The sequence below is a fragment of the Phalaenopsis equestris genome, unplaced genomic scaffold, assembly GCF_001263595.1.
Source record: "Phalaenopsis equestris unplaced genomic scaffold, ASM126359v1 Scaffold000256, whole genome shotgun sequence".
Taxonomy (NCBI): Eukaryota; Viridiplantae; Streptophyta; class Magnoliopsida; order Asparagales; family Orchidaceae; genus Phalaenopsis; species Phalaenopsis equestris.
Window position 1 is genome coordinate 1,743,462 of NW_018164698.1, and position 18,629 is coordinate 1,762,090.

The 18,629-nt window shown below is 30.2% G+C and overlaps 1 protein-coding gene across 3 annotated transcripts in view; it reads right to left on the bottom strand.

Annotated features, from left to right (window-relative positions):
* Nucleotides 1-10,441, bottom strand: part of LOC110024403 (probable Xaa-Pro aminopeptidase P) — a 148,565-nt gene extending 138,124 nt beyond the window's left edge. For 2 of the 3 annotated variants that reach the window (XM_020724343.1, XM_020724344.1), the window contains exons 1-3: nucleotides 10,026-10,441; nucleotides 1,914-2,039; nucleotides 1,647-1,766 (exon numbers count right to left, since the gene is read on the bottom strand). In XM_020724343.1, coding sequence (XP_020580002.1) covers nucleotides 1,647-1,766; nucleotides 1,914-2,039; nucleotides 10,026-10,364 — 585 coding nt within the window. In that variant the 5' untranslated portion in view covers nucleotides 10,365-10,441. The remainder of the gene's footprint in view (nucleotides 1-1,646; nucleotides 1,767-1,913; nucleotides 2,040-10,025) is intronic. The other variant, XM_020724346.1, reaches the window with a different exon arrangement.
* Between the last annotated feature and the right edge of the window lie 8,188 nt (nucleotides 10,442-18,629).

Genomic DNA, 18,629 nt, shown 5'->3' on the forward strand with positions numbered 1-18,629 from the left:
TTATTCTTACATACTTTATTTGTGATATATTTATTCTTTAGTAAAGAGTAATGAATATATATATATATATATATATAATTTATTAAAAATAAATTTGTGTCTAAAACTTGTAGTGTCCTGCTTTATTCAATTATGTCGTGTTGTTGTATCATGTCCATGTACCCATGTGCATATTCGTGTTTCATAGCTTCCTCTTTATATTTTTCATACATTAAATAACCACTTCGATAGTAAAAGAGAATATCTTATAACAATAAAAAAAATGAACTTGTTAACTAAAATGTGATATTAAGATGGATCATCAATATCACTCAAAATTTGTGTATCCATTGGTACATCAACAAGTCTACAACCATGGAGGCATATTCCTTCAAAGAGGTTAGTAGTTTTTTTCTATATCTTTATTCTTTTTTTTTAGAGGTTTTTTTTTCTATAGGTGAAAGTGGTCCAAAAAAAGACTTAGACATACATGTATTAAAATAGTATTTTACTATAAAGATGACAAAATAGTCACTTTTTGTGATTAAGTTGTCTACATAAACATGATGTATGATAGATTCAACCCCACGAAAATATAGCCATCCATAGTGCTATTTTTGAAAATTTAATCTTAGCATTATGGATGTTACACAACTTGTCAAACTAGGTTCAAATTAAAAGATTGAACCTAAATTTGAGTGTCTATAGAGACCAAATTTAATTTGTTATTTGAAATCATATTTGAGATTTGAATTTAAAATCTACACTCAAAATTAAAAGTTTAAGTGAGAAAGAAAATGTTTCTTACATAAATTTTAGGAAATTGCTCGAGAATTTGAATTAACACAACCATTGATAAGAATTGATCTAATAAAATAGAAATTGATTATTTTCTTATGAGAAGAAAAAATCGTCGAGATTGCAAAGATTGTAAAGTCATTCCAAGTAAGGATTTAAGTACCAAACATCGATTATTAGTTCTAGATTTTAAGATTAAGGGTTGTAAAATAAAGAATAATATGACTCATCATCGTAGAATTAGATGGGAGAACCTAAAAGACACAAATAAAATTATTTTTATGAATAAAATTCAAGATACTTTTATAGAAACCAACTTGATGAAGAAGTGAATGTTATGTGGGATAAAGTAACAAATACTATTAAACAAGTAGCAAAATATGTACTTGGAGAATCAAAACAAAAAAATTTTATAAATAAAAATAGTTTGTGGTGAAATAATAATGTGCTAGAAAAGAAGAAATATAAGAAAATATGTTAAAAAAATTGGTTAAAATGTAAAAAGCTCAAAGAATCGGGAAAAATATCAAACGGACCACATGGAGTCTAAAAGAACAATCTATGACACTAAAAATTTTACTTTTAGTGAACTTTATAACAAATTAGACACGGAGGGTGAAAAATATGTGTATAAACTAGTCAAACAAAGAGAAAAGAAAAGTAAAGATTCAAAACTTCAAAAATAAGAAAATGCCAAAACTAAAACCAGTTACCAGATTAAAGGTAATATCAAGTAAAGCATAGCTTAAATTGTATAAAGCTATTTTACAATAAAGAAAGTCATCGTGCAAATATTACTTGTTTGTATGCCAACACAAAATATTAGGTAAAGCTTATGCAATAGATCAGCTAAAGCAATGGAAACGGACAGGATCAACACCAATTTTGCAACCAGGGGGCAGTGATTCGTTCAGCCACTCAGTAATTGTTGGAACGCCAAGATTTCCACTTCTCATGAGGGTCCAATCACGTCCTAATTGTTTCTCAGCCTATTCATTATGGAATCAAAAATTACGTTAATATACAAGATAAAAATATACATATTGATTTCAAATACTATGTCTCATTAGCACGGCTCAATCAAATGCATGAGGCTCATGGTTAATTCAAAAATGGAGTAAATGTTGGCGACTTACCTGAAGAAAATAGCGACCATCAGTCCATAGGGCAGCCATATCTTTGGTTACCACAGCAGTTCCAGCACTACCATCAAAGCCTGTTAGGTATGTTCTTCTCATAAAGCATTCTGCAATAAATTCACTCTAAAAGTAGACAAGAGATATATCTTAAATAAATAATGTGAGAAAAATATTTATCTTAGGAAAGATACATTTTTTATATTTATGGAAGAAAATATGCTAAAATAATGAAATCCGAAATTTGTCCAAAACATATGATGTGGCCACAATTTTTTATGCATGAATAAATGGTTTTTAAGTTTAGCAGAATAAAAGGGGTGTGATGCTAAATGTGCTAAAAGAAAAAGAGTTGAGCACGAGATGATGCATCTATGCTAGTGTAGGCATTTGATGCCAAAACGAAATCATGCAAAGTGTTAATACTACAAAGAACAAAGAGCACACTGCATGAGTGAACAAACCATTAACATATTGTAATAATACCCTTCTAAAAAACCTTAATGAACTTAGTCATAAAAAAAATTTCTATTACAACACCTGCTTCACAAGTGTCGATCGAGGAGGCCTCTCACCACCCGTGGGAGATCTAATATGAGGATCATTCCTCATCTTCTCATTTGTATCCACCGCGCAAGACAAAGAAAGCGAGAGAGAATGTGTGTCTGCGTATGTGCGAGAGATAGAGAGCAGATGAAGAAGAAGAAGAGGAGGAGGAAGCAGAAGTTGAATAGAAAGGAAGAAGAAGGGGGGAGAAAGGTGCGACTCAACTTGTCGTGCAAAGCCAGCGACACCGTGAACCGGAGGCAACCGAAGAAGTTGTGCCCTAATTGAAGAAGAAAAAGAAGAGGGAGGTTCGAGTGGCTCCAGGTACTCGATCGAACGCCTCTAGGGCTCTATTGAAGGGATTCTCGTGCTCTAACTGAACGACAGACGAGGGAGGTAGCGTCTCACGCGAGCCCTCTGAGTGCAATTTCAAACAACTGTGAGGGAGAAGATGGGAACCTGAGCGGCCTTCACTATTGTGTTACATTTTTTGGACCGAGAGGTTCGATCGAGCCTTTTGAATCCTCCAACATATGAATTAAGTAAGCGAGAGTTTTATCCGCAAGCCTAACATGTTCGATCGAGAACTTAAAGTTTTGTATTCACAACAAGGCTCAAAATCAAAGAATTATAGGCTTAGGTAAGAAATTTGAAGTTTAATATGTGAAGTTATTGTTATTATTTTAGTCATTATAGTAGAAAATTATGATTCCAAATTAATTAAACAAAATTTTAGAAAAACTTTAAAAATTTTGCAATTTTGTTAATAATTGTTTAAGATAATTGGTGAGAAGGCTAGAATAGAAAAAGGGGGCTTTGTTGTGAGAAAGAAATTCAGATATGCGGTTGATTTTAATAATTAAATATTATTTTTCTAATCAATTAGTGTTAAGCTAAATTAAAACTTTAAGAAGACCGCACCCTAAGTTTAAGGCATAATAAATTTGCTCTTAAATAAAACATGCCAAAAAAATCAGGTAAAACAGAATTATGAAAGTTAATTGATGAAATTTTGTTATCTTAATCTAAGATATATATATATATAAGGGAAATTAAACTATAGATAATAATCCAGATGTACTAAAACAACTAGGGTTAAAGATTTATTTCATTGTTGAAGTTAACTACACTTACATGTAATTACCTTTAATAGTTTGTGACTGGTTATTAAAAATATATTGTAGTAATAATATAAAAAGGGAAAGCTAAATAGAAGCTAATTATGTCTAATGTATTACTATAGGTACACCAAAAGATTTAATTGGACATAGAAAAGGATAGCAGATTATACTGTACAGGTATTTTTTTTATTTTATAATAAATTTGTTAATTTAATAAAGTAATTACACTTTCTTTTATAGGTTCTAGCATTTCTTTTAAAATTCTAAGTTCATGTTTTTTTAAATGTTAAATATAAGAAAAAGAATAAATATGATACATTCATGTATGTAGAGTCACACCCAGATGGTACTGGCTGAGAAAACGATGTAACAGTATACAAAATGAAAATGAAAATAGAAATAAAAATGAAAAAGAAAATGAATGTCTCTCAATTTGGGGGGTTGGAAAACATAAACGTATATTTTTTGAAGTATATGCTTAGACGATGACTCTCAAAAACAAAAAATAAAATAAAAATAAATGAAAATATACAGAAAACTGTTTTCTTTATTGTTTTATGTCTACAACACAGACTTTTTGTTGTTTATATTATTTTTTATAAAAATATTTTTAAAATAACAATTATGGTAATTTAGATATATTTGTCCACTAGGTAGTTTAACTGAAACATTCAGTTGTCAATATTTAATAGAAAAACTTGTTATTGGATAGATAAATCCTAGAGGGTATGTGTACAAGCGTCGAAGAGTGCAGCTTGATAGATATTTTATTTCAGTTTTTATTTTATGTCAATTATAAAACTAAAACCTACAAGAACCATAGTAAATTAAAATTTTATAAATAAAATGACTTTTTTTTGTTTTGGATTTCATTTTAATTAGACAATAAAACTGTTAGATAGTTTTCTTCCATCGGACCGATAATTCTCACCAAGCTCATGAGTCAGATCGTGACAAGCATATCTATTTGCCAACAAATAATGCTAACTTAAAAATGAAAAAATTAAGAAATATTTCAAATAATTAAATGACAAAAGCTTTGGTTTTGATTTGACAAACCCAATACAAATGAGTAAATGTTATGTATATATGGAATCAACATGCAATTCAATATCATTTCTTTTCTTTGATATTATCAACTTGATTCTTTGGCATCAAGGATCAACTTATTGAACTCTTTGTTACATTTTAATTTCCAATTTAATCCTATTTATTTGATTTTTCAATCCACTCATAATCATGATTATAAAATTTGCAGACAATTCCAATTTCAAGGAATTCAAAAATTGAAGGAATAACTAAATGCTTTCTATGTGTGTTGATATGTGCTCATTGTTGGAGTACAACTTTTTTATAGGTGCTACAAGAGATATTATGCTGCTAAAAAAATTGCATTTAAATTCATGCCAATAATTTGATTACTAGGTGAATCAACAAGAATACTCTAGAAAAAAAAAAGTGAGTAGTTTTGATTATGTTGTAACTTAAGCAATTGGAGTACCTTATAAATGTGAGTTTTATTTCAATGTGTATATCATAAGTAATTTAGATAGATTATTTCTCACAAATTTTGGGAGTATAAGACTTATCGAAATTTATTCAAAAGTAGCATCCCCACTAATCTAAGGCTTTCACAACTAAGGATGCATATTAGAAGTGTAAAAGAGTTCAATATATGTTAAAGTTATGTACTTTTCTTCTTTCCTTTTTTTTTCAATAGTTTGAACCTTGGATAAGGTTAATATGATGATACTAAAACATGTTACTCATACCTAAAGCTTTTGTATTTTGCTAAAATAATTTTGATAAAAAAATCATTTTTAGACAACTTATGCAAAGATGAATATAACGGATTACTAACCAAAATTAAGATATGTTGGAATGTAACACAAGAATTTTCAATTCATATCATTCCGCTAGGGCTATAAAAAAAACTCATTGTTTGTGAATAGCTCGTATTCGGCCGGTTAAATAACTCGTGTTCGATTCATTCGTTAAGAATGAAACACGAACAATTTTTTTAAGTTTGATTTATAAACGAGTCAAACACGACTATAGGTTTGTTCGTTCATGTTTGGCACGTTCTAGCTCAAAATAATTAAAAAATAATAATTATTTATATTCTTTTAAATTAGTTTTATGTGCATTAAAAATGTTAAATTTTATTATTTTAAAAATTTATTTAAGTGGTATACTTTTAAAAAGTATAAGTTTAAGTGTTGAATATGTAAATGTATGTGAATGGGCCTAAAATAAAGCACAAACTTAATTTAGGAGTTAGATATGTAAATACATAACAGTTGGGTGGTATGTATATTTCTGAAAGAGGGAAAAATAAAAAATAATAATAAGAAAATGAAACAGAACAATTTGCCATAAAATTTGAATTAAATAATGCCAAGCACAATGACCAAATATGATAGATATTTTTATCTTTAACTCAAGCAAATTGGCTTAAAAAGAAAAAAATCCTAGTGGCAGTGTTGCCTATCTTTATTTGTCCCACATCGTATGTTTAAGAAAAATGAATATTCCATTGTTGTTTAAATACTGCTCAAATTGAAGGCGTTTCTCCAGTCGTATTGATGGACTTCTCTTGCCTTAATCCTCCAACCATTTCGAGCATGAGTTTGAACATAAATAAAATTTAAAAAAAAAAATGAGCAAAGCACAAATAAATTTTGAACTCAATAAAATTTATTTTGCCAAAATATCATGCTTAAATCGAGCCAATTTTAATCGAACACAAATCAAACTCAATTTGAATTGAACACGAACATAAAATTATCGAACAAGAGCTAATTTTGAACACAAATAGTTATAAGCGAGCCGAACACGAAGACGAAAAAATGCTCAACTTGCTGATGTTCGGCTCGTTTACACCCCTACATTGAGCAACATTACTTTAGAATCTTCTGATATTGTTTATAGAGATTCTTGCAATGGATATTCAAAGTTACCTTAGTATATATTATAAACCGATGGCATAGTTCAAATTAATGAAATATTTTGAAGTTAAAAAACTAAAATAATTTAGAAAACATATAAATAATAAGAGAGTTGAAATTAAAAGAATAATATAAAGCATTTAATATTCATTATTCATGAACATGAAATTTGAAATTATTAGTTAGTATTGTTGGAATCAAATGATATCAAGATGTGAGAGATTCACGTGCATTTGATCTAACAGAGCAGGGTTATAATGATGATCAAACTAAAAAAGTAAAATGGAGACGCACCTCAAAACAACTATGCAAGAGAATATTATAGGATTTTATACTTAGGTTTTGTAAAACTAAAAGTAAAATGAGGATATCATATAGTTATGTGTATTGTAACTATTGATATACATATAACGATGGACCACATGTGTCAACCACGGTTTAGGAAACCGTAGGTCCGCTGCTACATTTGTGATGGAGAAATTATTCTCCCTTAGTTATCCATTATTGCATTTTTATTTCTTTCCTTCATATCATGATAATTTGAATTTTCTTCCAATTATATGAGGGTTAGTCTAAGTTGTATATATATTTGTTATTTTCTTGTTTTAGTTCAATCAAAAAATTAGAAAGTTTTTTCCTCTGAAAATGTTTCCTCCTAAATTTCACAATAACTAAGTGTGGCATGCTAGAAATGAAAACATAAAAATGAACAGGCATTTACAACCATAACACACAATTCTTATGTATTTACATATCTCACCCCAACCTTTCATATTTACACACATAGCACACAAATCTTGAATATCACATCAAAAATAACATTATTATCACTTTTCAAAAGTGAAATACACATTTTCATGCATAGGTTTAAAGCACCAAAGTGTCATATATGAAAATATGAAAGTTTAGGTGTGAGATATGTAAATGCATAAGAATACGATGCTACGTATGTAAATTTCCCAAAAATGAATTTATAGCAAAACTAAGGAAGAAGTGGGGAATGTAAATATTTGAGAGGCAATATAATGAACACTACTAAATGTAGTAGAAATAAGACTTCGACATGGTTAATAGGGCATGTATAATGGAGTGCAAAAGATGTAGAAATAAAAAAGATAAATGAAATGAGTATGCCAGAATCAAGAAAAAGAATAACATTTCAAAAATGATATTGATAAATGTTGTAAAAATTTTGTGCATAATAGAGCAATTACACCATGTTGCACGAAAGAATAAAGAGCGAAAAAGAAGGATTCATGAAGCTAATCCCAAATGGTAATAAGGATAACTAAAAATGTTAGTAGAGTAGGACCACCATAGAAGATAGTAATTTTTCGCATTGAAAAACATGAAAACTACGCTCATGAACTAATATTCTAAAATGACTAGAAATCTAGGAAAAATACATCTAAATAATATAAACCAGAAACATTTTTCAGGAAAAGAATGTTTATCATGTGCATGCAAAAGGGGACTATTTGGTCCTACCTACTTCAAAATTGAATCCAAATCAAATTGACTTAACCGTGCTATAGACAAAAAGCATGTGCTTGACGAAATAAATTAATTATTCCAAATAAGCATATTATTCAAACAGTTAGTCTTAATCAATAGTCACTCCATAACATGAATCTAGGTAATTTCAAATATAAAGTCTTAAATAAAATCCCTCCTTTTATGGATACATAATTGATAATAACATTAAATATTGAAGGCATGCCCAAAGTTAATTAGAAAATGTAGTTAATTAGCTTTGATAACATCCATTTAATTTAGATTCATAGTTATTGGGGGGTATTTATTACAACAACAACAACAACAACAAAACCTTAAGTTCATAAAAATTAATTGCATTCTTTAATTAAAATTCCCAACAAATCTTAATAGCATTAAATTGCTTTTAGCATAAATGCAGTTCATCGTAGTACTTTTACCCACTATTTAAGCACATCTTTATGAATCCTCCAATCCTTACATGTTGAGTACCTCATGAGGTGACAACTTGATTTCACAACTCATTTTACACCATTTCTACTATTTTTTTTCTTTGGCTAACTTATTCCCCTTCAAATCACTCTATATAAATTCCATCAACAATACTTCTTGGTGAATCTTTTTTCTTCCGTGTATGATAAAGCCAACTATACATATTATCCACTACTTTCCATTCAATATGTGCAACTGCAACTATACCTCCCATGTAATCATTTTTAACTCCAACATTCCTTGCTTTACCACTCATCCATATTCATATTATTGTTTCGACCACACTCAAGTATAAGTGACTTGCTGACCAAAACTAAAGCTCACATAGCATATTCAAACTAATAGCAATTTATAACAACTGCCTTCAGATTTCCCTAATATTCTCATATTATATAGTGATCCAAAGGAATTTTCAATCTTTCAATAGCGCATGACTCTAGAGGTTATGCCATCATATATATTTTAGTTTTTTTTGTTTCACAAAAGGAAGATTATTAAACCTATCAAGCCTAGTTATTACTTGATAATCTAGCGTATTTACTGATAATTATCAGTTGCTCACTCACTATCATATACACAATCATTGTTCTACCAATCTTAGGCCTCTTATATATTTAAGAATATCTTATATTATTTAACATTTCACTTACATTAAAAGATACCTCACCTAGCAAACTATATCATTTGCAAATAGTATACACCAAGAAGTTTGGAACATCATTTAAAAGCATTTCATGTTCAATAAGAGATGATAAGTGGCATCATGCTGATTGATAACTTCACTATAATTTGAAACTCTTTGAAAACTTCATAATTGCCACTAATGCTTGTAACTTTTGCATCATATATATTTGTAGCAATCACAAAATGCCTTTGACAATCATATTTTTTCTGCTCAACGACAACAAAATCAACTCACGAGTTACTCAACTATATGCTACTTAGAATCAATACCTCTACTGTATAAATATCCTTTTGCTATTTATATAGTTCCATTCATTTCCTTGATATAAAAATCATTTTTATAATAAATTTTTCAATCATAAAACTATATTAATGAATCGAATGTTAATGGTTAACCAATCTTCATTAGTAGCTAAAACTACAAACGAACAGTTGATTATTTATAGTAATTACTCAGCTATTTTAATTTCTAATTAAGTTTAGTAACTAGCTAATTATAACACTGACGACATAATTTAACTTCTTCTGTTTTATTATCAACTAACTTAAAGCAGCTCACAACAGGAAGAGCTTTTATAGGATAATGGAAGGACATATATCACACCTTATACACAAGATGTGCTCCATAATACCAAAACAAACAAGCAACATATAAAATAGACGCATAGATGATAGCAGCGAAATTACTATCAATAGAATGAATCGAAAATACAAATTATCCTCTTAACGAACATACTTCTTCTGCATGTTTTATGCTCACCAAACCAATGCTTAAAAGGAATTAAAACACGAACCAATCCTAATCAAATCAGATTATAAGCCCTAACCTGATGCGCGTCCTGAGAGGGAATGATGTAAGCGTCGATTCCTATTCCCGGCCTCGAGAAAAGCTCTCGGAGCGATCTAAGCTTCTCGTCCTCGGAGCCCCCATTCCCGCCAGTGTTCTTCCTCCGAAACTCCGACGACGGGCGAGCGGTGATACGGTCGCCGGACCTCCGGGTGGTGAACTGCCAGCGGTGATCCCGAGATCTCACAGAAGCGGCAAAGAGCCGCGAGAAGGGAATCGAAAGACCGAGGTAGCGGAAACGGCTGAGGTGGGAACGGGAGTGAGGCCCTAGAAACAGGGGGCGGAGAGGGAAGGTTGTTGCAATAGTCGAGGCTTCCATGAGAGCCAAGCGGAGTTGCACTTTAGGAAGATAAGGCGGGATTAATTCGAGGGCAAGGGGAGGCGAGGTGGCCGGTTGTGCTATTTATGTTGATGGGTTGCATGAACGAGAAGGACAAGCAAGGCTAGTGGTGAAATGTGATTAAGATGAGCCTAAAAAAAAGTTTTTTTTTTATTATTTTAAAATAAGTACATTAAAATTTTGAAATGAATTATTTTTATATTATATTGTTCTTAAATAATGCAATGATTTTAACATATATTTGGATCAAATTTGATTTAAAATCATAATTATTATTTTTTAAAATATTTTTTTTCTAAGTAGTAGGAGATAAAATACAAAAGGTCTCTGATTATCTGTAATGTTTGGTTATTTTGAAGGTTATTGGCATGCAATTCAATAAAAATGTGGTGGATTATCATCGTATTTTATAGGAGCTCTCAATTTGATCCCTACATATTCTCATGAATATTAAGGCGTAAACAATATTCTAATTCAATGGCCCTTTATGGAACTATATTACTCCCAAGAAGATAAGGATTTCAATAACAATATCATATAACATTTTCATCATTTTTTATTAATCTTAATGTTGTTTCCTAACCATCATTATTTCTATACATGCAGTATTTCTTTTGAATTTATGGTGTCCAAAACTTCAAAATGATATAATGTGCCCAATAATTGGATACTTATGGACAAAAAAAATCTAGTTGTTTTGACTGGGTTGATCTAGGGGCATGAATCAAGTTGATTTTTATAAGAAGGAAGATAAATTTGTCGTATTTTTGTTGATATAAATAAAAATTATTTTGAATGTTACAATATAATGACCAAAATATACCTCTCATGACTTAAAAAATAGATCATAGTTCTCTTTTTTTTATTTTTTTTTTATTTTAAAATATTGAAATTTTAAAAGTTTTTACCATCAGTTGAAGTCCTTAATTACCTTTCGTAGCTTTTCCATATGAATATCTATTAATCTTAGTTACAAAGCTCATCATTTTCATTCAAGAGAAAAATTAATATGTCATTATGTCAACCTACTACTTTTAGATTCAAGTTGATGATCATGAATTATTATCTTGGCATTCTCCTATTCTCCTTATATTATGTGTTATGAGTCGCCTCTTCAATTAGAAGAACAATTGCCTCGAGTAGGGTTGTCAAGAAAAGCTCATCATTGCCGAACAGCTCGTGTTTTGATATTAGACATATATTAATAGGATTTGAGTGGTATGTATGTAAATGTCCCAAACATGCTTTGATTTAGACAGGCACTGCAGTACATATGCAAATACATAACGTTTGGGCGGAATGTATGTAAATGTCATTTTTTCCCCCAAAATTTCATTGTCTTGCTATTATTTCTGCCCTTATATGTATGTAAAGGCCCAAAATTTTATTTTGATCATATATGTATATATATAGAATTAGGTGGTATGTAGGTAAATGGCCCTTGAGTTCCGCAGAAGTTCAAGGTGTGTTTGGGGCGGCAGTGCGGTGGTGGTGTGGTGTCGTAACAGGATTTTTTCAGTCTTGAAAACTGTGTTTTAGTTGCGTTCTTAAAAAGTTGTAGCTGAAAGTTGTGTTTTTTCATCAAACATGACTACCTGTGGTGGTTGTTAGAAAGCTGCAATCTAACTTTCTAATTTTTTTTCTTTTTTATAATAACCAGCGCAGTTTTTTGAACAACAGCTTCTTTTTCAGCAGTTTCACAACTACTTCTTCAAACAGTTGTAGTTGCCCCAAACAGACCCTCAGTCTGTATTGAAGCATTTAATCCCTCACTGCCTATACAAAGGAGATATCCCATTAGCAATCCTATTTAAATGTGAAAAAAAATTCAGGTTTTATTTGCACTTGTTATTAAAAGTGTTGATGAAACAAAGATTTTGAAGAAAAAAATTATTTGAGTCAAATGAGTTGAAATAAAAATAATATGCAAGTTACAGTGTAGCTATAAATCAAGCTGAAGCTAGCTAATTTTAACAAATTCAAATGTAAATTGAGCTGAACACAAACTTGGCTATTTACGAGCTATTTCAAACACAAGCTCATTTTGAACGAAGAAAAGTTCAAATGAGCTGAACATGAACAAGCATGAACAAGCTCTGAGCTCTCCCATTTTCGGCTCGTTTACACCCCCACATCTGATAAGACACAGACTTGTAGTCAACAAATTTACCCAATTATAAAAGAAATATAATCTTGAATATCTTCAATTGCTTATCAAATTCTAGCTATTCTATTTGTCTCCCTCCTAACTAAATGGTTACCTTAATTGCCTTCAGTAATTTATTGACTCCAGTTCTTTCTATTCTTTCTATTTATAATTGAAGAGTTGTCTTAATTACCTTTGGTCACCCATTAACTCCCATTATTTTATTCCCTTTTTTTCCAAATGATAGATGTCTCTAAATGTTTGCTATTTTTTTTTCATTTTGTTCCCTCCTTCAAAGTGAGAATATTGAGTCTCCTTTTATTCATCCAAATTTTTCCATCTCCTATTAATTATGAGCAGCCCCCTTGCCCTTTTCTTAATAGAGACTATTCTTAACTACTTCTACTATGCGATATTCACTACATATTGGTTCATCTAGTGCCTATAAACACGTGAGTATATGATCAATTTCTTAAATTTATCTAAAAATTAAGTTCATGCATAGGCATGCATGATTGATCTGGTTCCCCTAATATAAGAATATTTGCCTCACATTTGATATAACTGCATATAGAACTTCATCATCAATGTTTTTTGTTTACCCATTTCTTAAATCATATACACCAAACCATTTTATTCTTGCTTTCATTGATGTTAAGTTGTCAATCTCAATTAACCTAATTATCATATGTAATTCACTAAGTTATAGCACATTAACACTTATTTGTCATCCTCCTCTTGATCCAATGCCAAATATACCTACTCAAACATAAGCCATCATTATCATAACACTTAGTTTGGTTAACCCTAGTACATAAAAATTGTCTAGTTTAGCGTTTGGTGTTTAGAATTTAAGGTTTCAACTTTATAAGGTTTAGAGTTTAGGGTTTAAGTTTTATGGTTATGTTGGATTTTTGTTTAGGTTTTTGGATTCAGGGTTTATAATTAAGTGTTTAGCATTTAGGTTTTAGGTTTAAAATTTGGGGTTGAGGGTTTAAAATATTTGGTTTAGGATTTATAGTTTAGGATTTAAGGTTAATGTTAAATTAAGGCACAATGTAATAAAAAAAATTACCCACACTATATTGAATTAGTTTTAGTATTAGCCTAAATTAAATTAGAATCACATATTAGCTTAAACAAGCTCCTCAAACAACGTCATGTTAATGTGAACCTTAAGTCATCTAGTTCCTCCTAGGTCAATTAAATCTAATTCCATTCACTAAGGTCAGTTTGTAGGTCCCCTTAGTCCAAACTTGAACAATTTGTTCACAAGGCTGGCTAGGATGAAATCCTAGTTTGTCCATGGGCCACATAAGTTTAAAACTAATGTTGATTGACTCAAAAGATCTAAAACTCTCCCATGGACCCAACCTAAACTCATTTTTTACGAACACATAACCTAAAACCTAATTAGTTTTGCCCGAAGTTAGCATAAATTTAGGGTGGACAAATTGATAAAGATAATGAATTGGGAAATCAACTCCCTCCCACAAAAATATACAATCTCTGACTCACCCCTTGACTCTAGGTTTGACCAATAAACAACCTAGACCTAACTAACCAAATCTAAACCTCAGTTAGTTTTATTTAAATAAATGGTTGAAATAGGTGTTCATTTGGTTTAATATTTATTTTGTAAGTTAATCATATCGAATAAAATTGAAACAACCAATGGATTAGTTTAGTCAACCCTCAAACCCAAGGTAATCTAGATAGCTCATCTTCTAGAAAGAAATGAATTAAATGAATACATCTTTTAGAAATAAATCTATTCAGCTCATCTTTCATAATTCTTCCAACCTATTCTTGTCATCATTTCACTGATTGTTTACAAAATTAACATAAAATGTATTCTTATCATCACCATTATCTTACAACTTTAAATTTGATCCTTGTAACTTCTTTAAATCATTGTATATTATATAAGGCACTAATCGGTAATATATTTTCTATCATTAAATTTCTCCCAAGCGATGAACATTTTACTAAGATTATAATGTATAGTAGTTGTTCTTTGTTCATCCTTATTTTAATCCAAATTTTTTCTTAAAATTATTATTATCAAACTTGACATTTAAACATTAATCCATAAACTTAGTTGGTTTGCAGCAGAAAGATCTTAAAAATAATCATGATTACTAATTTTAAACTTTATTGTTGACAATCATTATTGCGTCATCATCGCTTGTCCTGACCTCTGCTCTACCCAACAATATGATCATCAAAACAATTTCTAAAAAAAGACAAGTATAATTTATTTAATGCGTAAATCCCTAATAATAATAATGAATAATATTGAATATTATTTGATTATGACAATGAAGTCAATTGCTCTTTAAATCTTATAAATTTACCCTTTCTTTTCATATTATGAACTCTAGAGTCACAAAGAGTTTTATTGCCCGAACAGCCACTTAAAGCCTTAAATTAGTTTATTGTTTTTTTTTTTACTCCATGCAGACATTTATTGAACTCAATCATCCACATAAGTTCCATGTTATATAACAAGGATCGTTTTGACAAGTCAACGATCATAAATTTTTCAAATTCTCTGCCTTCTTATTCCTGAATTCTTACCGAGATTTTTTTAGATTATTCGTTTTTGTACTCCTTGATTCCATTAGCAACTATGACCATGTACATCACAAACCTTCTTTTTTTAGGAAAATAATTTTCCAAATATATTTAGTGAGTGTTTGAATGTTTTTGGAACTCCTTTGTGCTGCTGAATCAAGTTCATCCAGTCCTCCATCTCCATCCATGACGACTATCTCAACAACTCTCAAACAATTAGTTGCCCATCTTCCTAAGAGAGAGACTATCCTAACAACCTCCAACATCTTATCAAATATGTTATTTTCAATCCACTCAACAACTAAGAGAGGTACAATCTAGTCAACTTTCAATAGTCATTGATTTTAAGTTGTTTATTTATTTTGCTTTTAGGATAGGAGTTATTTTAATCACTTATAGTGAACCCAATTTGAATTCATTTTATTCTTTATTATTTTTAAGATATGTAGTTTTCTAGTCAATTGTTTGTTAATATTTTGTCATTCAGTTTCCTTATTTTAAGAGAAGGACTACCCCAACTCTTATTAATTTTCTCTAATTTTGTTTTATTTAATTCATTTCTTTCTAGAAGATGAGCTGTATAGATTACCCTTGGTCTCCCATTGACAAGATCATTTAGTTTTCCTTGTTTTTTGAGTCCGATTATCTTGATTGAATTTGTTACTTCTTGAATGTGAGTCATTATTTCCCTTACTTTTAGGAGAAAGATAACTCCAAGTACCTTTAATTACCCATCATCCCATTTCATTTATAATTCTCCATGCAATAGAGGGGTTATCCCAACCAACTTTAGTTATTATTAATGCAACATAAATTTTCATTCATTGTCGCCTCTAACAGATGATTAATCCAACTATCTTAAGAAGTCACTAAAATCTATCTATGTTGCCTTATTGATATTTTTCAATTGTTAGCTCTTTAAGGAGGAATGTATTAACTATTTATTATCATCCTCATAACCCTCCAATGTCAACTCATTATGAATTTTAAGTCGTGATGTCACCAGTTCTGTGGGAGGGATAATCTTACCACCTTAAATGGCCTAATGATTTGCCCACACCATCTTATTGTTTGCTTTAGGTCATGCTACATTTACATCTAAAAGGATAATCTTCTTAATTGCTAAAAACAACATAGATGAATCTAATTTTGTCTCATTGTTACCTCACATTTATAGAAAGACTGATCAAACAATCTTGAATGAATTTTATGTAGTTTTATGTCATATTACTTTGTACTTTCACCTCTTATAGAAAAATTGCCCATTTCTCTACTTCATTGTGTCCCAGTATGAGAATCAAGGTTGTGAAAATCATATCTGATATTTAACCGGTAGAAGGAAAGGTTCAAAGTTAAAAGGTGAACTGGAGTTGAACCGGATGACCCAATAAATCATAAATGCATTTGAAAATGACAATAAATAAGATTTACATCCCACTTAATTCATATGTATTTAAATAACTAACACCTAAAATTCAATTTTAACGTATGTCATTTTATCTATGCATGAAAATATGTACATCACTTCTTAATCATTAATGTAGTGATATGCTTTTTTTGATATTGATAGTTTTGGTGGTGTAAATGTAAGATAAAGTGTTTCAGTGTTAGATATGTAAATAAATAAAATTGAGTTTTATGTAAGTAAATTGAATTTCTATGTAATAATGATTTTTTTGATGTGATATGAGTACTTTGGGTGGTGTAAATGTAAAAAAAAAAAAGAGTAGTGTTAGATATGTAAAATACATAAAATTAGCTGGTATGTATGTAAATGCCCGCGAATTGAACGGTTTCTTAGAACCTATGTCGGGAGGGCTTTTTAATGTCAATCGGAACGAGACCTATGGCAGTTTCACTGTCGAATCAATCAAATTGGCCGGTCCAGTGTCCGATTTTCTAAACCATGATAAAAATAGCAACAACAATTTATTTATTTTTCTATTTACTAACTTCTTATTTGAGTTTGAGGAAGGGGATCTCCTTACAACGTATATTTCAATGTAATTGTTTCAATTTGAAGGAAGGCACATGATGCTTTTTCTTTTAGAGGTTTTTTCACATGAAGTGCCATACCCCTTACCACAATTCTCTCAGTATATGGCATGTTATGCAGAGCTAAAATGCATTGAAATCTCTTTCTCTACAAAGTAAACTTGCACGCATTGCTTACAATGGAGTTAAAATTAATAGTGCTAGCTTGCCGATTATATATATATATATATATATATATATATATTGCGTGTGCGCTCACACACACACAAACTAACAAAATAAAATAAAAATAAATAAATAAAAATGATCTCAAATGACCCTTAGCCATGTGTTATATAAGCACTTGATAAAATTTGTTTTTTTTTTTTGGTGAATTACTATACATTTCATGAAAATCTATTATTTCTTAAAATACTTCACCAAACATCATTCAGGGTTGATGGAATATTGTCTTCGGTTAACAAAACTAATTATAGTAAAAAAAAAAAAGAAATACAAGTTAATAACAAAGAATGTAATAGTACAGCAATAAAAATGGCTATTTATGATAAAATCCCCTTAAAATCTCTCATAAATTTAGATATGTCGGTAAATCAAACTCGAAACTTGACCAATAAGCTCACCACACAAGTTATATGTGGAGCCTAGCTCCAGCATAATAACGCTCATTTGGATCACAAATTTCATATCCTATATCACATCAATCCTGAGAGAAATTATTACGTCCAATGTCTACATGTTCGGACGATTGCAACAATTTCACAACGTGATATCTAAAGTGATATGACCAAATCTTCGACGGGACATAGTAATGTTCCCGCTTTTAAGCCATCTTATATGATTTATACCTACCTTATCTGCTTAATGAAAAAAATATTTTACTAAATAAAAAATTACTAGATTTATGCCATCTGGTTGGATGCATTAAACAAAAAAAAAATAAAAAATAAGCAACACATACATCTTCAAAACACATTAAATTCATTTTGTACAAGCGAGATAAATTAAGTAAAAAATCATTATTATGAAACCTCTTAACCGCACCAACTTTGATTTCATACAGTCACTATGACTGAATTAAACATATTTAAGAGTTATTAGAGCTTAGAAGACGTTACTGGCTGAAATTTACAGTTCATGACCGAAGAATGCGCTCAATAAGACAGCTAGGCTTATAATCATGGATTTAAGCTTTAGTCCTAAGCTAATCCAATATTATACAAACTACCATTGATTTGAAGGTACAAACGCAAAATTCACAAAAAAAAAGGGGCCAGAATTTGACAAAGTCAACTCAAGAGTCAGATTAGAACTCCAATCCATGATTTTGCCTTGGTTTACTAGAATATAGTTGGAATCAACACAATATATCTAGAAATAAATATTTTGATAAAATATGCATTGCATATGATATGAAATAGAGTATCATATATAATTACTTATACCAAGCATAAGAGCGCATATATATATATATTAAAGAATAGTCGGAGGCTATTAGATGAGCCCCCAGTTACCCTCATGTGCCT